This window comes from Drosophila busckii, chromosome 2R (assembly GCF_011750605.1).
Source record: "Drosophila busckii strain San Diego stock center, stock number 13000-0081.31 chromosome 2R, ASM1175060v1, whole genome shotgun sequence".
NCBI lineage: Eukaryota > Metazoa > Arthropoda > Insecta > Diptera > Drosophilidae > Drosophila > Drosophila busckii.
Genome location: NC_046605.1, coordinates 11,962,323 through 11,986,750, shown reverse-complemented (window position 1 = coordinate 11,986,750; position 24,428 = coordinate 11,962,323). Strand labels below are relative to the sequence as shown.

At 42.9% G+C, this 24,428-nt stretch overlaps 7 protein-coding genes across 7 annotated transcripts; 4 read left to right on the top strand and 3 right to left on the bottom strand.

Moving 5' to 3' along the window:
• Window positions 1–4,712: 4,712 nt before the first annotated feature.
• Window positions 4,713–11,831, bottom strand: LOC108596341 (DE-cadherin). Its single transcript, XM_017981995.2, has 2 exons — window positions 10,240–11,831; window positions 4,713–8,912 (listed from the first exon to the last, which is right to left on the bottom strand). The coding sequence occupies exons 1-2, from the start codon at window positions 10,900–10,902 to the stop codon at window positions 5,001–5,003; spliced, it is 4,575 nt and encodes a 1,524-aa protein (XP_017837484.1). The 5' UTR covers window positions 10,903–11,831; the 3' UTR covers window positions 4,713–5,000.
• Window positions 11,832–12,561: 730 nt separating this feature from the next.
• LOC108596344 (F-actin-capping protein subunit alpha) lies at window positions 12,562–14,351 on the top strand. The gene is made up of 3 exons (XM_017981999.1): window positions 12,562–13,036; window positions 13,232–13,401; window positions 13,464–14,351. Exons 1-3 carry the CDS (start codon window positions 12,796–12,798, stop codon window positions 13,911–13,913), a joined length of 861 nt encoding a protein of 286 aa, XP_017837488.1. The 5' UTR covers window positions 12,562–12,795; the 3' UTR covers window positions 13,914–14,351.
• Window positions 14,352–14,595: 244 nt separating this feature from the next.
• On the bottom strand, window positions 14,596–15,358 carry LOC108596345. The gene is made up of 2 exons (XM_017982000.2): window positions 15,170–15,358; window positions 14,596–15,117 (listed from the first exon to the last, which is right to left on the bottom strand). The coding sequence occupies exons 1-2, from the start codon at window positions 15,339–15,341 to the stop codon at window positions 14,687–14,689; spliced, it is 603 nt and encodes a 200-aa protein (XP_017837489.1). The 5' UTR covers window positions 15,342–15,358; the 3' UTR covers window positions 14,596–14,686.
• A 230-nt stretch (window positions 15,359–15,588) lies between these two features.
• LOC108596346 (39S ribosomal protein L54, mitochondrial) lies at window positions 15,589–16,241 on the top strand. Its single transcript, XM_017982001.2, has 3 exons — window positions 15,589–15,726; window positions 15,783–15,916; window positions 15,976–16,241. Exons 1-3 carry the CDS (start codon window positions 15,606–15,608, stop codon window positions 16,135–16,137), a joined length of 417 nt encoding a protein of 138 aa, XP_017837490.1. The 5' UTR covers window positions 15,589–15,605; the 3' UTR covers window positions 16,138–16,241.
• An 87-nt stretch (window positions 16,242–16,328) lies between these two features.
• Window positions 16,329–17,949, top strand: LOC108596342 (chitinase-3-like protein 1). The gene is made up of 2 exons (XM_017981996.1): window positions 16,329–16,401; window positions 16,457–17,949. Exons 1-2 carry the CDS (start codon window positions 16,329–16,331, stop codon window positions 17,791–17,793), a joined length of 1,410 nt encoding a protein of 469 aa, XP_017837485.1. The 3' UTR covers window positions 17,794–17,949.
• Window position 17,950: 1 nt separating this feature from the next.
• Window positions 17,951–19,683, bottom strand: LOC108596343 (probable chitinase 10). Its single transcript, XM_017981998.1, has 4 exons — window positions 19,461–19,683; window positions 19,233–19,409; window positions 18,933–19,179; window positions 17,951–18,882 (listed from the first exon to the last, which is right to left on the bottom strand). Exons 1-4 carry the CDS (start codon window positions 19,522–19,524, stop codon window positions 17,970–17,972), a joined length of 1,401 nt encoding a protein of 466 aa, XP_017837487.1. The 5' UTR covers window positions 19,525–19,683; the 3' UTR covers window positions 17,951–17,969.
• A 548-nt stretch (window positions 19,684–20,231) lies between these two features.
• On the top strand, window positions 20,232–24,371 carry LOC108595239 (sodium/potassium-transporting ATPase subunit alpha). Its single transcript, XM_017980437.1, has 7 exons — window positions 20,232–20,330; window positions 20,388–21,080; window positions 21,139–22,722; window positions 22,789–22,880; window positions 23,169–23,343; window positions 23,403–23,632; window positions 23,692–24,371. The coding sequence occupies exons 1-7, from the start codon at window positions 20,283–20,285 to the stop codon at window positions 23,816–23,818; spliced, it is 2,949 nt and encodes a 982-aa protein (XP_017835926.1). The 5' UTR covers window positions 20,232–20,282; the 3' UTR covers window positions 23,819–24,371.
• Window positions 24,372–24,428: the final 57 nt, after the last annotated feature.

Here is a 24,428-nt window from a genome sequence, read left to right as displayed (position 1 = left end):
ACACACACACACTGACATTGGAAATTTCTTTTGTTGCTCATAAATAAATGTTTATTGTTGTAGTTGTTGTTGTTGCGAGGGTTGCTCTATATAGTTTGCTGTACTTCTGTCATGGGGGGAACTATGTTTGGTATATGCACTGAAATTTGTATTAGGGTCATATTTCACTTGTAGGGTTTCCAGCGAAGTTTCATTTTAATTTTATTGTCGTCGTTGTACTTGGCTGTTGTATGCCACAAATTTGAGCTGCATAATTCCACCCTGTGGTCGCACAGCCGAGTCCCAATGCCACTCCAATGCTATTTTTGGGCTAGTCCTTGTAGTACTCCCCCCTTCCCATTCCACAGTGTTGGTAGTAGGGGTGGCATTTCGTGGGTTTCAATGTTAGAGCACATTTAATTTTTGCTTTGCGCTGTTATTAATAATGTCAAAGCATTGCCATAAAACTGGCAACAGCTGCCATTTGGGATTAGTATGTGGATTTATTTGCAGCGATATCAGATATTATGTCACGGCAAATTAGTAAACAAAACATCAACAATATGTGCAATTTCCCAAATGCTTTGTTTTCACAATTTTCGCTGTCTGCCCCCAAGTCGCTGCTAGACTGAGCCTGAGCTCAAGTCAAAAGCAATTCTCTGAATTTCAAATTCTTTGTAAGTCGTTGCAAAAAAGGTGAAAAAATTCACACTCTACGAATGTAAATGAGCCAAGTCGCACCACTCAAGAGCCGAGAGTCCAAGGCAGAGAGACCCGCGTATTGCAGCTGAAAACTGAATCACTTGGAAACGTTGCAATTTAAGCAGAAAATATGGTCTTAAACTAGTTTTTTGCCAGTGCAGAGTGGGCTAAAACAAAGGCAGCAAAACAAACTACAAATAAATAAAATAAACAATTGTCGTAATAGTGAAATTCTTACACTTTTGCCTTTTATTTTAGCCACTACTGTAAGCCTTAGCTTTAGCTTTGCTTTCGAATTCCAATGACAAGCAGCTGCTGATAAGAAAAAAAGGAAAGCTATAAATATTTTAATAGCTTTGATCATAAAAAGTATCATTAGTTAATTAACCCCTAAGTTGTAATTGAATTATATTCATATGCACAGCAATCGGTCAACAATTATAATTCGCTGTTTTAGGCAAGCAGCTCGAAATTTATGCAGTTGCAATCAGTTTGAAGCCACTGTGCTGCACTGGGCGCTGTGATTAAAATTGTTTGCTACACTGTTGCACACACACATTGCTGCATGTATGTGTGTGTGTGTGTGTACGTGCTGAGCATCGATAAGCAATCGTTAGGCAGCCAAGAACTTCAGCCCCAAGCACGTACTTGCGCCGATTGAAGTTTAAAAACATTGTACGTTACTTATAAGAGAGTGAGAAAGAAAAGACAACGCAGAAATAATTTCCCTTTATGAGTGATCGACGTTGGAGCAGAGCATTATTGATTCTATGCGTTAGCCCAGGCTACCTGCTGGCATGTGGACCAACTAATAAGCGATTTAACACAACAGCCACGTAATGCGCTTCATAGAGTTATTAGTGTCGTCTCCAAGGGCTGAGAGGGGGCGACTAGCCGTATTAGTAAATAGAATGCTGATCAAGAGAGCGAGAAAACAGCGACAGACACAATGACAGACCATTGTGTGTGTAGGAGAGACATGAAGGAGTCGACTTTGGGTTCATGGTAATTGAAATTGTGATGAATAGTCTGCGAGTGTTAATGAGTAGTTTTGAGTTGCGGCTGCTGGTCATTGCGTCCAATGGCCAGAACCAAAGACTTGACTGTTATTAATCAAGCGAACATCGCAGCAAAAACAACAAATAAGCAAAGCTCGAGTGTGTGTGTGTGTGTGGGTAGACAGCGCGGTCGAGGCCATTTCGAAATTGCAGCGAGAGAGCGCAGATATAACGAGTAGAAGTATAGGGGGTAACAGCAGCAGCTTCTCAAATTCTCATCAACAGGTAGTAAAGCGCAAAGACGTGCTCATCAATAGCAACAGCAAATGCAAAAACAACAAATCGTGCGTGACAGTTTGGCAGCAACAGCTTGAAAAGAGAGCGAGAGAGCGCAAGCGTTAGCAACGCCGCAAGCTTCAAATGTAAATCTGTCTATGTGAGTGAGCATTTGAGTGATCTGCCCAAACTGAGCTGCGCTCAAACTCAAGTCTGTAGTTGCGCTCTCTCCACAAAGCGGAGACTTTTGGAGACTGGCAGTTGAGTTCAAAATACTGGTTTGTTGCTGGCCCGGGCCAAGTTCGTTACAAAGATTTGCTTTCATTTTGCCGTTAACGGACAAAGTGACCATATTTATGTGCGAGTGTGTGTATGTGTGTGAGCTGCTTTGTATGTATCCGAGAGATACATGTATTTATACTGCTGCAGCAGCTGCGTTGACTGCGCCAGGTAAACCAACGCCTGAACTCTGTGCGCGCTCAACTTATCTTGCCTTTGCTTTTTTCATTTCCTTTTTCATTTTCATTTTATATTTGTATGTTATTTTCTTTTTGTTCTGCTTTCGCATCGGTTTTTATGTTAATCCATGGGCTAAACCCAAACGCATCGCATCGCATCCCGTGCCGTGCCGGCTACGTTCTACAACAACTCAAACGGACACCTGAGCGCGCCACAGCTGCAGCTGCTGCCGCTTCTTGACGCTGTTAGCACTTGGCTGCCACAGGTAGCAGAAGGTTATTTGATTATTTAACAGCCATGTTTTTTTTCTCTGTTGCTGCTGCTGCTTCTACCACGTTTCCTCTGAAGCCTACCTGGGCTACACATATTTGTAGAAACCTAACGTTGTCATGTTCAACAGAATTTTTGTGCACTGTTTTACTTTTTCTTTTCTTTTGTGTTATCGCCATTTGCTTTGAGCCTGCAAATTGCATCTGCCGCTAACACATTTTGAGTTTATAAAAACATTTGTAGAACGCTATTTTGAACTATTGCTGCGGTACAGTTGCGCTAAGCTTTGCTCTAAGATACATTTTGGGGGGCGGCTCGGTTTTATGAGAGTTTTATTGATACGCTCGAAAGCCAATTGAAAAACAATTTCCGGAACAATTTTATGAGCAGCTGGTTGGCCACAACAAACGAGCAACAAACCCCAAGTCAACTCAGCAATACCCTTTAGCATAATAAGCCGCAGCGCTGAGTCAAAGAACTGTTATGCCTGGAGCTGAGTAGGGTGCAAAATTTGGAGCACTGGAGAGTTGCGCGTGCTCAAATTACCAATCGCCGAAGAGAAAGAAGCAGCAGCACTAATCGAAAGAGAACATTTTTTGCAAGGGTAGCAAATCGCTAAGCTAAGCAGCAGCTGCATACCAATATCATCAATTTTTATTCGACCCTGACTCGTAATTATGCTGCATGCCTCAAGTGATCATTCGATTTTGCTTTTAGATAATGCTTGGTATTTCCACTCGTGCGCTCTCTAACGTTTCTATATCAATTGAATTGTGCTCCACTTTTTCGATTCCTTCATGTACACGCATTCTTAGCTGTAATCCATTTGCTCGTGCCGCAAATCGATTTGTTCACAATTCACACACATATAAACATACATGTATATAAATTCAGTAAAATATAAAAACCCGGCAGTCGGCCTACTTTCCACCACGCGAGTCGAGTCGCTGATAAGATAATGAGGCTTTTCCTCCAAGCAACCAGTAGCTGTAGCATTTGCCCCAATCATTTTCACAGACACCTAAATGTGTCTTTGTGTGTGTGAGACAGACGTAAAGGGGGGAGCTGTGCCAAGTGTAAACAGTTTGCCTTTTGAGAACTATTATTATTTGTTTAGAAATTCGTTGTGCGTTTATTTTGGATTTAGATAGAAATTCTTCTTCTTGGCACATAAAACTGATTTCCAGCGTATTTCAAACTCATCGATTCAAGTACAATGATCGCTTTGTAGCATATTTGCCAGTGGCGTAGCTAGCTCTGAAAAAAGGGCCTCTTACCTTATCACTTCGCTGCAAGCCAAAAATTTGATAATTTAAAAACTCTTTAATTTTGTTTAATTTTTTTATTTTTAACACAATTGTTGTGTGTGAGTTTTTACAAAATTTGTATATTTATTTATATAAATAAATTTGTATGCTATTTCATCAGCGTTGGCATGTAAAAAATTTGTTTTGCTTTCTTCTTCAGTGTATTGTGAGTTTGTAATTTGCTTAGTTTAGGACTGGCTACGGAAAAAACGACTTATAAAAATACATATCGCAATTGGATTTATCTTAAACATCGTTTGCATTTCACATAAAACTTGGTTTACTATGATGCTTCAGTTGTTGATATTTTGATAGCGGATATTTTCTATATGGAACATAGAAATATATATATAGATTTTTGTATATTTACTTACTAACTATAACGATTTCGATTCGATAATGGACATATGGACATAGACTATATATATATATATGTATATCGACTTGTCTTAACATCGACTTAACTGCAATAATGTTGATTCGGAAGTTTTCTCATTTGTTTTCGCTATATATACCACTTGTCTATTAATTATTAATTAATGTCTTCTCATATAGTTAGCTTAACTTAGCCTAAGAGTTCAACTATAATATATATTGGAAATCAAATGCATTTTGTGTATTTTTTTTGTTGTTTTAGGAATTTTTTTGTTTGAAATTTTGATTTTCAGTTTTCGTTAGTTTAAATATATATATATTGTAAATTTTATAAGCTACATATATAAATAAGATATATGTTTAATATTTTTGTAATGATATTTGTGTGTTACAATTCAGCTTGTAATCAATCGTTTGTTCGCTTCAGCTAAATTAACAACTTGACGCTCGTTTAAGATCAGACGTAAGACCTATATACTATATATCTTTATATATATACTACATACTTTGCAATGTGTTGAAGCGCGCGGGAGCAGCTCACAAAATGTAGGGGATAGGGGCAACCAGCTAAGCCGACTGCGCCTGCACCGCTTACACACAACTTAAGCTTAAGCGTAAAAAGTCTTTTTCAATTTCAGATGCGCCAACCCTGATCGTCGTCCACATTGGAGTCCGTGTCGGAGGGCTCCTCGCCGTACATGTCGGCGAGCTTGCGGAAGCGCGGCCCAAAATTGGACAAATAGTCAAAGTTGAGATCGCCATCGTCGGTGCAGGAGGCCAAGCTGGACAGACTGCCGTCGGAGTTGCCATCGCCTTCGTAGGCATAATGACGCACATCGTCGACGGTAAAGGCGCCCGTATCCCGATCGCAGTGCTCCTTCTTGCCGCCTAAAAAGTCACCAATATCAGGTATATCATTGGGCTGACGCATGCCCTGCTGCATCAGCGCATGCGGATCCTTGTAGAGCTTCTCCTCGTAGAAAGGCTGTGTGCGCAGCACATTGAGATCGTAGTCCGTATCACGCTCGCCGCCGCCCTCGTCCTCATAGTTGATAATCGTCTCGCGTATATCGTCAATATCCTTCTCATGCCAGCCGTTCTTCTGCTTCTTCTGCACGACCACGGCCAGCAGAATAATAAGCAGCAAGGCAATGCAGGTAATGATGGCAATTATGAAGTTGGGATCCACGCCAAAGCTCACGGCTACAGCTACGGCGCGCTGGCAGCCGCTGTCAATGTTGCGGGACAGCGCCGGCATGCCCAGATTGTAGGTGCGATCATTGATGGTTAGATTGCGCACACAGCCAAAGAAGCCTTGAGTATTGGGCACATACGTCCAGTTGAGCTGTCGTCCCAGCTGCTGCAGATCCACGGGAGTGCCGCCCAGCTGCAGCGGCGCATTGACGTTCAGGAACTCATTCGGTCCTTGTGGTGCGCCCAGACTCATGCAGGTGGAGAGCCGGCAATTGTCTACGGTCAGTTCGATGCTCGACTTTTGCAGTATAATGTCCAGCTGATAGCTGCGTCCTGGCTGCAGTTGTATATGCTGATGCTTAATGCGCACCAGGCCCGAGCCGTAGTCCACAGTTAAGACAGGATAGCCCTTGTCCAGCTCCAGCGCCAGAAAGTCGGACAGCGGCAGCAGCGGATTGTAGTTGAGTGGACCCAAGTACATGACCAAGCCCTGTTCATGCTGCGGCGCCAGCTCCAAGCTAATGCGTGTATTATCGCAAGCCGCAATGGGCTCATAGAAGGCATAGCCATTGCCATAGAAACCCACCGAGACCAGCTCACAATGCGCTCCAGTGAAGCCTTCGATGCACTCGCACGGCTCCTGCGCGCCATAACGCGGCGTGCCGCCGTTCAGGCAAACTATGTGGGAGCTAAAGCTCGCCTCGCAGTTGCACTGCGCCTGGACAAAGGCATTGACGCCTACGAAGCTGCTTGTGTTGGAGTAAATCATATAGGGCACTGAGCTCTTGTGCAGCTCATTGGTGCAGGAGCTCTCGCACTTCAGACGCTCCACCAGACACTCGTCGATGTTGACCATGAGCAGCTGCAGCCCCAGTTGCTGCTCCAGCTCCTGCTGATGCTGCGCCACAATGCCGTTGAGCTTCTCGGGCGCATAGTAGGGTGAACCATGCGCGGCATAGCGCACATCCAGCGTATTATGCTCGTTTTGCAACACTGTAAACACATCCACATTGGTCGCCGACGTATTGAAGAGCGTTGCCAGCAGATGCTGCAGTTGCTCCTTTTTGGAGAAGACATCTTCTTGCGCATCGCGGCTGATGCTGATGAACTGCTCCTTGGTCACATTATGAAAACGCAAGCTGCCGCTTTTGTCCACTGCCTCCTCGGGCAGTTCACGCACTATCACCGTAACGAATGCTTCGACGGAATGACGCTTGATCTGTACGCCATCTTCGGTGACTGTGAACTCCAGCTGATATTCGCCCTCGGCAGTGCCTTGCAGCATGGTGATCATGCCCGTGCTGGGATTAAGTCGGAATTGCTCATGCGGATAGCCAGCCTTCCATTCAAAGCTCTTGTCCGCCAAGTCCCAATCATCCAGATCGTCCACGAAGACACGTCCTATGTCCGTATCTGGCGCCTCACCCTTGTAGTTGTACATGAAGATGCGCGAGGATCCCTCCGTCATGGCATTGTCGTTCTCATCGCCTATGATCAAGTGCAAAATGCTCACGGAGCTCTGACGTGGTTGTCCGGCATCGCTTATGCGAATGGGAATAAAATATTCCTTTTGCTCTTCGCGATCAAAGGCTACATTGGCATACAGAAAATCGTTGTTGATGCTAAACTTGAGCTTGATGTCATCGCTGGCGTCGCTGTCGATGCCATAGGTAAAGGGTGGTCCATTCTGCGGCTCATCGTAGTCATTGGCCTGCAGCTGCACCACTTCACCCGCATTGCGATTCTCCTGCCAGATGACAGGCATTTGATTGATCAAAAAGGGAGCATTATCGTTTATGTCTTCGAGTGTTATGATGACAGCCTTGACTGACTTGAGACTGGTGCCCACACCATCCTGATCGCTGGCGGAGATCAGCACCTGCCAGCTCTTATGACCATTGGGGGGATCACGATCGAGCGGTTGGATTAAACGCAAGCAGCCAGCATTGTCTATGGTCAGGAACTTTTTGTGATCTTCCTTTACAATAGCATAGGTTATATGCTGATCTGCAGTCCGATCCTTAATATCCGGATCGTATGCTTCGATGATTAATATACAGTCGTTCGATTGTATTGGACCCTCCTGTATGGTCTTGCTGTATTCCTCCTTGAACACCGGCGGATTATCGTTCACATCCGCTATTTTAATTGTCACCGTGGTGTAGTCATCATAGATGCCATCAAAAGCGCGCACCTTGAGCTCATATTCCGTTATAGTTTCGTAGTCCAAACGCTGATTTACGGTTATCTTGCCTGTCTTGTTGCCAATCTTGAAAGCATCGCCTACGTTACCGCTCTCAATGCTATAGAGTATCAACGAAGCATTATCCTCATCCTCGGCCTTAACCTCAATCACTTCGTAATTAGTATTCGCATCCTCAAGCAATTTATCCGCCACATAGGTGGCCTGTTGGAAATGCGGCTTGTGGTCGTTTTTATCTCCAATGGCAATTCGAAAAACTTGATTGCCCTGATTGGGTTCCCCATTGTCGAATAAGCTTGAAGCTGAATTATCCGTAGCGGTAACTTTTACATTATAAAAGTCACGCTCCTCCCGATCGAAAGTGGTCAAAGCCGTAATGTTTCCCGTTTGCGGATCTATGGCAAAGAATTCGCGACTATCTGCCAGCGCAAAGGTGACAATATTATTTGCCGATGTGCCATCCATGTCGAAGGCGCGCACCTGCATAACCGGCGTACCCGGCGGCTCGTTCTCCAGTATAGTGCCCGACTTGACCTCTGTAAAGAAGGGTATATTGTCGTTGACATCCTCCACCTTAATCTTAATCTGATGCTCTGCCGCCAGCTCAAACGTATTGCGCACACTCATGGTTAGCGTATAATCTGTAATTGCCTCATAGTCCAGACTCTTGCCCAGCTTGATGGTCACCTCATTGCCGATTTGATTGAAGACAAACGTATTTTTGCCGTTGGTCTGCTCCGTGCGTCCTGTGATGAGTTCAAAGATCACCTCCGGCTTGTCTGGCATATTCGAAACAGCGCGTAGTGTCGCTATTGGCTTGGAAAACTCATTCATATTCTCCTTTAGATAAATGGTCTCCTCGATGGGATTGACAAAGGAGGGCGGCTTTATCGAAGACTCCACTATGCGTATACGCACTTCAATCTGCGCATCCTGCATCGGATCCTGCACTACATTATAGGCTCGCACATTTATCGTATACATCTGCGATGGACGCCTATCAATGGGACGACTCAGATAGATAATGCCCGAATCCTTGTCAATCTTAAAGTACTGAAAGTCGCGCTCCCGCAATATTTCATACATAATGATGCTATTGTTGCCATCGTCAAAGTCGCTGGCACTGATCGACATCACTACCGCGTCCAGCTGCAATGAAATTAAGAAAAAAATACATAGTTGTTTTCGTTTGTTTTGCCAAATTAATTAAACATAAATATTATTTTAATCTTTAAGCACTTTCCTGCCACGTTTGCAGCAAAAATAAAAATAGGCACATTTTTTTTATTTTGTTTTGAAAATTTGCTCTTCTTATTGCCAGCGGTGCATAAAGTAGACTAAAAAGCTTTTTGCAAGCAAGAAGAACAATCATTTAACTAATTGCAATCGATTCTATTAATCAATAATCTTTTAAGACATGCGCTCAGCGTAGAAAGAACAAAGCAAATGCAAAAAAAAAAAAAGAATTAAGAAATTGTAAATTGAAGATTTACAGGGCAATTACTGAAAATTTAAGTGTCACTTAATGCTGAATATAATTTATATGCATAGAGAAAGTATATTAATTCCTAATATTCATAATTAAAATTTTTATGATTTTATTTTTTGAAAATATTTATCTATTTAAATAAATAAATCAATTTAAGAAATGCTTTTCTAGCAAAAATATTTTTAATATTACTCGAGGCAAAATGTTTTAATAGTCTTATGCAAATTATTTGCTATCTAAAGATAACATTCTATTTTGTCTGAGGCTTGCTAGTTCATTTTTAAATACTATTTTCTATAGTTGCTGCTTCAACAGTCAATTGCGTTTACTTTTAGTCTAGTTAGCTTAGTTAGCAAAAGATTCTGCGACATGTCTGAACTTGTTTGACAACTTTATACACTTTTTTTACTCGCTTAAGGGCTCTCTCTCTCGCTTTTCTCTCCTAAGGCTTTTGACTCATCCACACTGCGCGAACAATGAACTCAAGACGCGGCTCACTATCTCCTTCTCTATCTCTGTCTAGCGTAGGGGCAACCAGCTTTTCCAGTTGGACGCACACTCCCACGCAAACGATTCGGGCGAGACGACAGCTGCTTGACCACGACTTGCAAAACTGCAAACTGGCATTAAGGATGCAACTAACTTGGCTAAATGCTTGATAAATGGTATATTTAAATTCTGGGCTAACAGGCTTGAAAGTGCAACTAACAATTAGTACTCTAACTAATATGAATAATATTTTATAAAGAATCTATTTTTCTTTATATGTTATTCAACATTTGTAGCTAATTAACGCTAAAACTAAAACATAATTTTTACACGAAATCTTAATGTTGATGGTACTAGGAATTTCCAAAAATAAAAGTACGTGCTCAAAGTGTTTATCTGCAGGTCAAGCGGTGGTAATCCGGGGTCCACGCATTTGACCTACGCATAAACAAAAAGAACAAAGAGCAAGTTGTCTCTTTGATTTTAGCGTCTACTAACCTGTGTGTTCTCGGACATGGACTCATCGTAGTGCGCTTTGTTGAACACGGGCGGGTTGTCGTTAATATCCTCGATGGTCACGTTGAAGGTGCAGACATCATCCAAGGGCGGACGACCGTTATCCGTGGCCTGTACCGTAACGAACACGAATTTCTCATGTATGGGCTCGTCACGATCGAACGTGTGTATGGTGACAATGACGCCGGATTGTGGATTTATTAAGAATTTAGGACGATCAAATGCAGACTGCACTATGCTGTAGGTGATCTCCTGGTTCGGATCGGGATCGACGGCCTCCACCTTGAAGACATAGGTGCGCTCGGGCTGCTCCTCCTTCACCGAAGGCGCATAGCTGGCGCAATTTTTAAACGCAGGCTTGCGATTATCGCCGGCAAAATTATTCGAGGGGGAAGAGTGGGAGCTGCTGCTGTAGCCGGCTTGCACGGCTTGCGTGGAGGCGGGAGCGTTGATAAATATGCTGAGGGCTAAGGTAAGCGCAAGCACTCTGCTGAGTGGGCAGGAGGCGTGGCTGTAGCTGCATTTTATCGTTGACGTTGTTTCTTGACGGCTTTTTCGTTTATGCTGCTGATGTGTCTGCTGCTGTGCAGGATTTTTGTCGTTGCTTTTATTATTACTAATATATTTATGTGTGGGTAACGCCATTTTATTGCATTACTTTTGTGGCAGGTGCGCGCTTGATGGGTTGGGGGGCAGTAGAAAAATGCAAGCTCAAGTAGCAGCCCACATTACAACAAATACTCTATAAACTTTATGAATCACCCAGTATTTCTGTTAAGCGGTATTTAGATTTAGTATTTTTCCTTTTCTATGTGTGTGTGTGTATTTGTCGCGATCACAGGTAGATTTCTACGTAAGCTCTTGTTCTTCTTTGCTTTAAATTTCGTTGTTTTGTAGTTCACTATTCTCGTTTTTGTTGTAATTTTTTCGTTTGTTTAGACTGCATTCTCATGGCAACCGCAAATTGCTTTATTGAATGGCATCAATTGAGCGCGTACTCGCTCTCTCGCACTCACACACAAACTTTTACGTTTGTTTAATTTTTATTTATTGCATTTACTATATATTTATTAATTCTTTTCAATACTTTTCGTTGATTCACATTCTTTGCCGCTTGCGCACAGCTTTAGAAAAAATATCATTTACACTCATTCACCTTTGCTTTGGTATTCGTATTCGTATGTCGGCTTGTTTGCCAACTGCGCTTTGTTCGCTACTTCGCTTTAATTTCACTCGAACAAACAGGTAATTCCAGGTAAAAAGTGGTTACACACACACGGACGCGCGAGAGCGGCTAACTCCGAATTATGCCTCTGTATGCGTGTGTTTGTTTTCAGTCTTTGCACTGGTATTTGTTACCAACTTGCCGTATATGCACGTTGGTAAGCGAAAAAGGGCACTTTTGTGTTAGAATTGTCGTTCACAGCACTTAAATTCATATAGAATTTTTTAATTAAATATTTGCGGCGTTTTGCAATTTTTGTTTTGCTACAGCTTTTTCCGCCTGCGGCTCTGCGATCGCGCTTTCAAAGGTGTGTAGTCAAAACACAAATCATCCGCGCGCACGTCCGCTCCGTTCAACGATCTTTTTTGTAATGTTATCGATTCATAATTTTTGTTGCAACCAGGGCCGACAAAAGAATCGTTAAGCGCAATAGCCAATAATCGATAGGCTGAGACGATACTAGTCGAGCATGTCAGTGCCAGTGCTGCCATTTTTTGCAGGAAAAAATCGATAGTCGTAGAAAATGATGGAGCGCGGGTAAATTGAATTAAATTAATATACAAACTACATTGTGTGTGTGCTTCAATTGTCTTGCATTTTTTGATTGAATGCGTACAGGTGGAGCACCATACAATCCGTTTGGTTACAGTTTATTATAATATGGTAAACCAATGAAGACTGTAAGTTCTTATTTCTTAATACATATTTCAATTTTAAATCGCTCAACCTCTGGGTAAGCAAAACGACAGCGTTCAACCTAAATTATTTCTCACCTTTGTGACTTTTCGTAATTCAATAGGTGACAAACCCATTTAAAAAAAATAAGACCGAGAAGCCGTGTAGAATAAGAAAAACAATATAATATAACAAGTATTCTGGCGAATGTTGCAAACAATTTGACTGTTTAATACTTAATTCCCTTGAATCAAAATGCATTACTATCGTTGCATTTCAAATGATGTATCGGGAAATATCGGCAAGAAACAGCAAAGCCGATGCATCGACTTTTTTTCCATCACTAATGCTAATAACAGATGCAAGTGAGTAATATTTAAGTATCGGTATCGAGCAACTCTGTCATCGTCATTAATTTGTTGAAAAAAAAAAGACAAAAGAGCCGAATCTTTTTATAATATTTAGAAAAACGCGTAGATAAACATAGTTTAAGACCGAATAGATGATTGCAACTGCCACAGATTCGCAGAAACCGACCAAACAAGACTAGAAATCTGCTTTATAAATAGTAGAAGCCACCAAAAACCAACAAAAACCAAACACTGCCCAGAAATTCGTGAATCACCAACATAAAAGCAATGGAGCAAACACAGATTACGGATGCGGAAAAGGTGCGCATTGTGTCCGATTTCATATTGCATGCGCCGCCCGGTGAATTTAACGAGGTGTTCAACGATGTGCGTGAGCTGCTAAAGAACGATGCACTGTTGAAGGATGGTGCCAGCCACGCCTTCTCGCAGTACAACAAGGACCAGTTGACGCCAGTCCGGATCGAAGGCAGCGAGCACAATGCGATTATATCTGAACACAACGACATGGGTAAGTTTGTTTGCTTAAAAGCTGTTTTGGGTGTGTAATTGAGAGGGTGGGGGTTGATTTGCAGCTGATTCGTGTTTATGTCCATATATGGGCATAAATATATCAAGCGAATGTTCACAGCGCCAACTGAGTCATTGTCTAGTGTTTATCTTAATCCTACGAGTGTTAACTAAATATAAAATAAACTTCTTATAGGCAATGGTCGCTTTTACGACCCGCGCACAAAGCAGGCCTTTAAATATGACCACCTGAGAAAAGAAGCTTCCGAATATCAGGACGTGGATGCTGATTCCATCTCAGAGCCATGGCGCGCCGCCCTAGATCTCGAAGCGCTTGCCTACACTGCCAATCACTACAGGCATGGCGTAAGTTTACACTAATTACATAAAGGGTAAAAAAAAAGATAACTCTATTAATATATTTACAGGTGAGTTCTGTGTTTGGCAAATCGCAGGGCAACCAGGTGACGTTGACCATTTGCATTGAGGATCATCAGTTCCAGCCGAAGAATTATTGGAATGGCCGATGGCGTTCACAGTGGCACGTTAGCTTCCAGGTCGGCAGCGGTGCGGCTGAGCTTAAGGGTGTTTTAAAGGTGCAAGTGCATTACTATGAGGATGGCAATGTGCAGCTAGTATCGTCGAAGGATTGCCGTGACAGCGTTGTGGTGTCCAATGAACAACAGCTGGCCAAGGAGGTGATACGTCTAATCGAAGAGGCCGAGAATGAGTATCAACTGGCTATCTCTGAGAATTATCAGACCATGTCGGATACCACATTCAAGGCCATGCGCCGCCAGCTGCCTATAACCAGAACCAAAATCGATTGGAGCAAGATCGTTTCGTATAGCATTGGTAAGGAGCTAAAGACGCAATAAGAACAGGAGCAGCAAGCGGAAGGGGAAGCGCAGGCGGAGGCCAACGAGACGCCGTTGCTCCGGGCACAGATCAAAAGACCCAACAGTCTTCCACTTGCAATGGCCAAGCGAGAAAAGTAAAGTAGAGAGAAGGATAATCCATGCACTATATACGAACGTTACATGTTTCTTATTTTAATTGTGGCGCCTAATGTATTAATAATTGTCTTAAATATTGCTTACAAATCCCCTAGCCCGTTGTATACTAGGCATATGCAAACACATCTTATCTGTTATTATTACGATAAAAGTGAATTTGTGTATAGTATATATTTGAAGCGCATTAATGTCGCTGAGCCGGTCACAAGCGCCCACACCAAGTCGCCTTTATCGTTTTACAAATGTTTTTAATTTAAAAGAAAAAAAAACAAATACAAATACATACAACAATACTATGCATTTCACTTTCAACAATGTATTATAAAGTTAGAGCAAGATCGTATATAACAAAAACAATAAATACAATTTAAAATAAATCGAAAGTTAAACGTCTCATAAAAACGCAAACTCTGTTTAAAGCGCGCTTCACACCAACAACTATATACACAATTATATAACAATATAGTAATATATATATATAAACCATTTTTGGTTTATGTGCATGTTTTTTTGTAAAGCAGCCTTTGTACACTTAATTTTAATGCTATTTAATTATAAACAAATTATAAGAACTGCTTAAATTTATCAAAATTTTATGAGCATAAACTAATGAAATGACTTTCACTGAATTTTGTTTACTGCATGCGACCTCCCTCTGCGGTCTGTATATACGCCATGGGTTCCTCCGACTGTTGCAGGGTCTGAGCTGTAGCCTGTGCAGTGAAAAATGATTCTTGACGGCCGCCATTCGCTGGCATGCTCTGTGGAGGTAATTCCATACTGTGTGCTGATATCTGATTCTCTGCATTTGCTTCATTGAACGTTAGCTGATTGGGCTTCTTTAGCAGGAAACGTTTGTTCGGATGCTGCTTTGCCTCTAGCTCCAGTCGCTCGATTAGCCAGCCCTTGTCAGGTTGATTAGTGGCCCAGAAGTAGACAGTGCCTTTATCCTTGGAGCCGCGCACATTAACTTCTAGTTGCGCTCTGTGCTCATCGCATGTGTTATTTACATTGGACATGTCAAAACCTGAATCCTTAATAGGCTCACCCAGCAGCTTGACAGCTCCTAAAATCTATTTGTTGTAGCAAAAGCATTTCCTGTACTTGGGTTCACTTACCCTTGTGACTTCTTACATGTTGCAGCGCCAATTTGTAGAAATCTTGGGATCTGACGCGATCCTCCAGCTTCCAACGCATATACATTACCGCTGAAATGGAGAAAACGGCGCCATAGACGCAAATGTTTCCCAGCGTACGATTCGAAGGCAGTCTCAGCTTAATTGTTGGCATTGTTATTATTTATAATTTACTAGTTGTGTAATTTTGATAAAGTGCCGGGTATCGACAGCGGTATCGAAATGTTAAAGAAGCTCGCCGCTGTTAGGCAACTGTTAGAGCACTGTTAATTCAGCTGTTTTAATGCATGTGTATATGTTACACAACAATAGCGGCACAGTATTTGTATTTTCAGCAACAAATAAGATGAAAAGTGATTTGGAATAACTAAAAGTGTATACTAAATCAAAGTTAGAGTGCAAAGAGTGCTACATAAAAATGAATTACATGCCATTAGCTATAAATATGCTGAGGCTAGCCACATCCGCTGTCAGAACGAGAACAATAACAACAACGGCAACATGCGGCTTTGCGGCCAAGCCAGCAGCTGCGGGACCAGGTGAGTAAGCCCCAGCGGCAAGACAAGTGACTGCTAAGATTGTTTCCTATATGCAGCGGGTAAGAAGAAGAAGCTGGGCAAGCTGGGTCCCATTATGGAGAAGAAGATTATACCCGTGGAAACGGATGCTAATAGACTGGTTAACTATGTGTGTGGCAGCAATTATCTCAAGACGGGTGAGGATGTCAAGGTGAGCGTAAGACCGTATTTACAGACTATTCTTAATCATTATTATTAAAAATATTGTAGATCAAGCCAGATAGTGAGTATCCCGACTGGCTGTGGACGCTAAATACTGAGCGCATTATACCTTTGGATGAGCTGGATCCCAATACCAAACAGTACTGGCGAAGACTGCGTAAAATGGCGCTGCGTCGCAATAATCAACTGTCCAAGCTGAAGAAGTTCTGAGTGACGTTGACCTTCGGCTTTGTTTATCTGCGAATGCAACATGAATTCCCTTTTATTTGCCTTGCTGTTTGCTAAAATAAACACATTGATTATTTTGTAGATACATTAAGAAAACAAAATTTTACAACTTGTACTTCGGCTTTCAGCTTGTGTGTATAAAAGCGCCAACAGCAGCAGCAGTTGCATTCACAATGTGGCAACAATTTACAGCAGGTCTAATACTTTTTATGCTGGCAACAGCTGGCGAGGCACAGGCAGCGGGCAGTAAGTAGCTTCATTTTATAAAGCACTACATTTTCTAAGTTTTTGTCTTTTATAGAGCATGTAGTTTGCTATCAAGGCACCTGGTCTGTTTATCGTCCTGGCGCGGGACAGTTTGGTGTTGAACAAATCGATCCGTTTCTCTGTACGCATCTAGTGTACGCGTTTCTAGGCATTAAAGAAACAGGCGAACTGCGCGTTATAGATCCGTATCTCGACTTAGAGGATAATGGCGGACGCGGTAATTTAAAAAAGTTCAATGCACTCAAGCTGAAAAATCCCACCTTGAAGACACTTGTAGCTGTTGGTGGCTGGAATGAGGGCTCCAAGCGATTCTCTCAGGTTGCTGCTGATCCGGAGAAGCGTGCGCGTTTTATTGAGGATGTGGTGCAGTTTATACAGCGACATGGCTTCGATGGCATGGATCTGGACTGGGAGTATCCAAGCCTACGGCATAGTTTGCCCGACAATAATGATCGTGAAAATTTTGTGACACTCTTAAAGGAGTTGAAGCAGGGCTTGGAACCATTTAGTTATATGCTTAGCGCTGCTGTGGGCTCGGCGGAATTTACGGCAAAGGCTGCTTATAATATAAGCGCCATGGCGCCTTATTTGGATTTGATAAATGTTATGGCTTACGATCTGCACGGTGCTTGGGATGAGCTGGTGGGCATCAATGCGCCTTTGTATGCTGGAGCTAATGATTTGACAGAAAAGCAGCAACAGCTGAATGTGGCGGCAGTGGTCAAGTATTGGCTGAGCCAGGGCGCGCCGCCTGAGAAACTGGTGCTCGGTGTGCCCTTCTATGGACGCACTTTTACGCTCAGCGATCCAGCGCAACATGCGCCGGGTGCCAATCATTCTGGACGCGGCATTGCTGGCAAATTCTCACGCGAGCCAGGTGTCTTGGGCTACAATGAGCTGTGCGTGCTGCTAAAAGAGGAACAACAGTGGACACAGGAGTGGGAGTCAGTGCAGCAGGTGCCTTATGCCTACAAAGAGCGTCAATGGGTGGGCTATGAGAATGCGCGCAGCTTAAAACTCAAAGCCGAATTCGTGCTGGAGCAAAAGCTAGCGGGCATTATGATCTGGTCGCTGGAATCGGATGATTTTGCAGGCAGCTGTGGTGCGGGCAAATATCCATTGCTCCATGAGATTAATCGCGTGCTCTTCGGACAAGAAACGCCTACGGGCTTGCAGGCGCAGCAACAACAATCGATGGAAGACCAAGACTACAGCTGCAGCGCCGACGTCGGCTATGTGCGTGACAGCCACAACTGCTCCAAGTTCTATTACTGCAATGACGGCAGCACCTACAACTTCGAGTGCCCCACAGGCCTGAGCTTTGATCCCAACACCGAGAGCTGCAATTATTCCAATGTTGTTAAGTGTTGAACGTGCCTATGGCAAACAAATTGTAGGAGGAATCTATATACTATGTACTTATATATATTAATGATCAGCAAGAGAAACAAAGTGCATTTGCCTAGTCTAGAACTCGCTGCTTGGAAGTTATTCAAACCAGAGCATGTATAAAAGTTGGTTACGTCCATTTTAAGTTTTACGCTAATTTATTGCACGACTCTTAGATTAAGCGGTAAATCTTCAAAACTGTAACCTCTCATGCCGGGACGCCAGTTGACAAAGTCATCATCGCAAGGCACCTTGTCGACAGGCAAACACTCCGCCTGCTCCACATGGAAATAGTAGCCCTTGAGGCATTCAAAGTCCGTGCGCTGAGCATCGCGGCATTCGTGATATAAACGGCAATCCCAGGGATGCCTGAACCAGCCATCATGCGGGCACAGTCCAATGCCCTCCGTTGTGGGTTTGGGTGTAGTCAGCAGTCTTGCATCACCAATGCCAGCGATAATAGTGCGCAGTAGTCCATTCGGTTTGCCGCAGTTGCCGCGGAAGTCATCGGCATCTGCGCTCCAGATCATGACGCCTGCTAGCGGCGGCTGCTGTTGCTTTAGAAAGAGCAGCTTGGCTCTGAGACTGCGCTCATTCTCATAGCTCACCCACAGATTACCCTTGTATGCATAGGCCGCCTCTGCCTGCTGGTCATACTCGGTGTGCCAAGTGCGCAGCATTGAACAGAGCTCGCCATAAATCATAAATCCCGGACGACGCGAGAATTTGTGCTGCTGACCAGCGCCTCTGCTGGCTGCGCCTACTCTGGGCGCTGCTGCGTTAGCCATAGTGTAGCTGTTGGCAAAGAGTGGCAGTCCCAGTATGAGCTTGCCCGGACGCTTGCTCTGCTGCACCCAATGCGCCAAGGACTGCGCCACGCCGCTGCTGTCATTGGCATAAAGTGGCGCCGTATAGCGCAGCTGCTTACCGAATGGATCGCTATAGTCGTGAGTCACTAGGCTAACGAAATCTGCAAATCTTGCTATCTTGGGTATATCATAGGCTTCTCGATTGTACGCATCCAAACGAGCAGGCACCGTCACCAGCAGCAGCAGCTTCTTGCCATGCAGTCTACAGCAAATACAATTAATAAAGTTAGCAGCGTAGTCCGGTCAACTTACACAACTTGCAGCTCTTCTAGGAATATAAGAAAAGCTTTGCGATCCTGCGTGGATATTTCTACATCAATTTGTACGCCAGCCAATTTCCACTTGGTTAGGAAACTTAAAAGCGATGTATAGAAACGATCTCGCATGCGCATATCTTTTAACATTTTGATAAACATATGCGTATCCATTTTCCAGCCGCCCAAGGAAATAAGCTTTTTTGATATGTTACGTGCCATGCGCGCAAAGCGTCCAATCGTATCTATAAGAAGTGTCATAAATTTATTTAAATTTTTGGCATAAATTAAAGCTCACCATCGTTAATGTTCCGCTCGTCCAGCAGCTTAACCGTGCCCGTACCCTTGGGATCTATTGCTAGCGCCCCGCCATAAACTATATGCGTGCAAAACTCAACGCTCAACTCCCAGGTATTAAAGTGGCTGATATTATGTCTGTCAACACTTTCGGCATCCCAATAACAAAATATTTTGTCTGCAAAGCAAAAAAAATAAAGCAACTAAATACTCTGGATAGAAGACTTACAATCTGCCTTAGCCTGATAAAGCAGCCAGCCTAAAGTAAATAATATAAGCTGCAGTAGCTGCATTTTTAACGCTCCAAATATTTAAATTAAACTTTGAAAATTTTGCAAATTTAAGCATGTAAGCATTATAGTATAATCTTGAAATAAAGTGTGGCTATAAGTTAAGTTAGAATGTGGCTTTAATTATTTTTGCTGAGTTGAATTTAGAAGTTTCAGTTGTTGTGTTTTTCGAATGTGTGTTGATTTGGAATTGAAAGCAAACGCCTGACTGAGCAGATATTAAAGCTTATTTTATTTGTCAACTGTTCTTGTTCTTGTGGCGCAATGAAATTTAATGGCTTATTAAATGTGACAATAAAGAACCAAAGCAAAGAAACAAAAAACAAACGATAAGAATTTTATGTGAACTTTTCAATGACTCCCCAAGGTGCATGGGAGACATATTTTACGAACTCATATCCTCTGCTTTATGATCTAACTTTGGTGCACATTTTATGATTATTATATTCATTTGCACAGCCTTGAGCTATATTGATTAGGACTTTATTTATTTATATAACTTTTGTAACATCAATTGAGAGGGTTGTATGTAGAGCTGTCTTTAATATTTTGCGGTTGTTGTTGGAATTATATTTTATTTACAAGTACACCATGGTTAGGATCCCTGAGAAGAGAGTAAAAAAAAAAACTACATCATAGTTTTTTTTCGGAATGAGAATTCTCGTCTCGTTCGAAGTCTATCTGTAGTTTGCTTTGAGAATTTCATGTTTACAGTAGTATATACTATTTGTTATATTTAATTCCCAAACAAAATGCATTTAATGGACTTGGAGCAGCTGTTCAGGACACTCAAAACCGATCCTGAAACGGCAAGTAGCAACCTGCACTGCTTTTAACTGTTATACTGTCATACTTGTGTTATACAGGGACTTACCAGTGCGCAGGTGTCAAGGCGCTTAGAGGCGAATGGCAAAAATCGTTTTTACTTGCCCACCGATACCGAACCAAAGCTTTTTGAATACCTTAGGCATTGCTTTCGGGGCTTTGGGTTTTTGATCTTCTTAAGCGCGCTCGCCAGTTTCTTTCTGTACATTATGAAGAAGCGCCTTGATACGGATAAAGAACTGGATCCCGAGTATTGCATAGCTGGCTTTATAATGTTAACTTTCTTCTTGGTCTCGGGCTTCTTTCGCCTGGTGCAGGCCAATGACGACATCGAGATGGTCTTGGCCTTCAGAGCACTCATGCCAATTAATTGCACGGTGCTGAGAGATGGCAGGAAGAAGATTATACGCGCCGAGAATGTTGTGCTGGGCGATGTCTTGGACGTAGTTTCCGGTGACCGTTTGGCGGCAGATGTTAGATTTTATACCTCACATGGCCTGGAGGTGAACAATGTGGCGCTGACGGGCAAATCAGCGCCTGTTCGCATTGATCCGGAGCAAACGCACCCGAATCGCTGGCTAGCTCACAATCTGGGCTTTGCTTGCAGTCATGTAACCAAGGGCTGGGGCTTGGCCATTGTCATAGCTTGCTTAAATGACTCCGAAGTGGGCATCATGGCGCGCTTGTGCATGGAGCCGTGTCCGAAAAGTCGCGCCACCAAGCACATTAAACAGGTAGGAGCAGAGATCTAGCTAATCTAGCTCAAATAATAACGAATTGTTCGGCACTCAGGTTACAATTTATACCTATATTGTTGGCATTGTTATGTTCTTCATGTTGCTCTGCACCATCTCGATGGTGAACCAGCCCATCGAATGGGCCATTGAGTTCAATGTGGGTCTAATGATTTCGCTGGCGCCGCTCTATCTGCCCTCGCTCATGTTCTTTGGTCTGTTCCATGCGCGCCAGCGGCTGCTTAAGCAGCAGTGCTATGTGCGCAATATGGAATCGGCCTATACGCTGGGCACCACTACCGTCATCTGCTCGGATCTGGTTGGCACAATGACGCAGCGCAAGTTTCATGTGAGCGAAGTGTATGTCGATGAGGAGCTGCTGCTCTCGGAGGATATCGAGTGGCAGAATGCGAGCGAGGCAAAGATGGAGTTGCTGCATGCGGCACTGCTTTGCAATGAGGCTGTGGTGCGTCCGGGACAGCGCGGAGTGCCAGTGCAGGAGAAGAGCTTGTATGGCCTGGACTTTGATTGTGCCACGCTGGAGTGGGCACGCGGCATACTGCCCCACTTTGCGCAAGTGCGTCGTGAGAACGAAAGGCTGGCAAACAAGCCCTACGACACAATGGAGAAGTTACAGATGAGCGTGCATATTCGTGAGAGGGATGGCGTGCAGGAGCGTGTGGTGTATGTGAAGGGTCCATTGGAAATAGTGCTGAAGCACTGCCGAGCAGAGGATGAGTCGGAGTCCGACACGGAAATGGGTATAGATCTTGTTGCGCTAAGAGCCGCACATAACAATCTGAAGCAGAGAGGACGCAATACCTGTGCCTATGCCAGCAAGGTTGTAAGGGCAAGTGGACGCATTACCATCGCCCACGAGGCCTACGACAGCCATAGGAAGAGCTTTCGTGAGTTTTTGCAGGTGGACAGCTACTCGCTGGAGCTGCTGGGCATGGTGGCCATACATGATCCGCCTTTTCCGAACATCCGCAGATCTGTGGAGCGTTGTCGCCGGGCGGGCATTAAGCTTGTGCTGCTCACGCGCGCCAGCGTTCTTTATGCACGCGCCATTGCCCGCGATGTGGGCATCATATCGACGCAGAGCGAGACCGTTGAGTTTTCAAGCTCCCGCTTGAACGCTTCCCAAAGTCAGCGCCGTATGTTCTCTTCCGCCGCCATTGATATGCGCAACTGGACCGAAAGGGAGTCGCATCATCAGTACTGGGAGCTTCAGCAGCTGCTGCTATGCTATGAGAATCTAGTGTTTGCAAGGATTGCAGTGGAGCAACGCTTCATGGTCGTAAATGTTTGTCAGGATCTAGGTGCCATTGTCACGGTCATTGGCAACACCGTGCATCATACCTCGGCTGTGCGGCATGGCAATGTGGGTGTGGCCACTTATGGCTCCGCCATAGCCTGCCAAGCGTGCGCGGATATTATTCTGCTCGATAGCAACTTTTCCACTCTGGCTACGGCCATTGGAACGAGTCGTTTAATGTTCATCAATATGAGGAAAGCCTTGGGCTATGCTCTCAGCTCCTGCATGCCGATGATAATGGCGCACTTCGCTTTCATTCTCCTGCGCGTGCCCATTCGTTTGTTTGTCGTCGTTTCCTTTTTCATTGATATCTTTGTTAATCTGGTAGGAACAAAAAAATTGTCTGCCATACAATTTGGTAAAGTTAAATTTTTTGTTTTTTTTTTTCAGCTGCCCGCTTTGACTCTATTTTATGAGAAAGCCGAGGAGGATTTAATGTTGCAAATGCCAAAGGTCTACGATGACTATCTTATGAACAAACGGTAAATACTATATATTTATTATGTAAAGTGAACGTCAACTTAAGCGCTTAACACAAGAAAAATACCAATGCTAATTTATGTCAAAAAAATGTGTGGTTAGTAGAAGTAGAAATTTTTCCAAATATTTTTTATTTTTATGATTGTAGTAATCTCGCGTATACACTTTCCATTTGTCAAACTAATTTCACATCAGTTCGAAGCGTTACAGAATAAAGTTGGCCAACATTAATTTTGAAATTATTCAAAATAAGTTAATATAAGAAACTAATTATATTACTTTTCGTTTAGCACCATTTTTGTCTCGTTCATCCTGGTGGGCATGATTGAGGCTTTTGCTGTCTTTATTACCTATTTTGTCTACATGGCAAGCAAAGGATTTTATCCTAAAACTCTGTTGGGATCCAGTTTGCAGTGGTTTGATCACTCCGCTAATGATATCAGTGATTCCTATGGACAAGAGTGGGTAAGTGCTGCAAGCGCATAATCCATTTCACACATTCATACAATAATTTGTTTGCTCAGAGTTACGGTGCCCGCCAGCGCTTGGAGCACAAGGCTTCAACAATATTTACGTTAACCATTATTGTTATGCAGTGCACCAATCTTATCTTATCGAAGACCGCGCGTGCCAGCCTTTTTAAGCAAGGCTTTGGCAATATTCCATTAAACTGTGCTGTTGTTTATTTAATCTGTTTGGGCTTCGTAGTAGCCTATCTGCAATTGCCTAGCATGAAACTGGAGCGCATTGAAAGGTAAAAAGTCAGTGCTAGCTGAAAAGCAGTTTATTTCAAATTCATTCTTATTATTTTAGCTATACGTGGTTTTTTTACTGCATTTGGCCGATGGCGGTATTTTTAGCACTGGTCGAATCAGTGCGCCGTTATGTTTTGAGACGTTTTCCTGGCAGTTGGCTGGAAGTGGAAACTTATTATGGTTAGCACTGCTTGGCATTGCAGTCAACTGCTTGCATGTACTGCTTGCTTCACAGCTTGCTGCATGCGCTACTAATCTAAAATTCAAATATACAGTTCACTGCGGTATTTTTGAAATATTGCATTTATTTTGGGAATTGCTCGAAGCTGTGGTGGTGTATCTGCAATTTCTCACAATAAAGTTCTTATTTGTGAGTGTCTGTAATGTGTTTTTCTGTTAAATTTATGTTTAAATTGCATATTCATATTTAAGTTTCGCTCTACATGCATTTATTTAATTTTTTCTTTTTGTTCTTATTTTTGTTTTATTTTTTTTAGGTAGGTACGAGTAATCGTTATTTTTGTGGTTGTTAGACTTTACACGTTTTACTGCTATTGTTATCAACATCAATATCCATCAATATGGTAATGGGGCTTTCAATATTTTAGTTTGTAAATATGTCTTTTGATTAAACTGTTGAACATTTATGCGTATATAATTTATATTGCGATTATACTTAGCTAAGTATCGTGTGTGTGTTTGTGTGCACATTTAGATTTGTATATTTAATTTATTTATATTTTGTGTATTTTTTTTTATTTTTATTAAAAACGCTGGATTTAAATTTCCTAAATA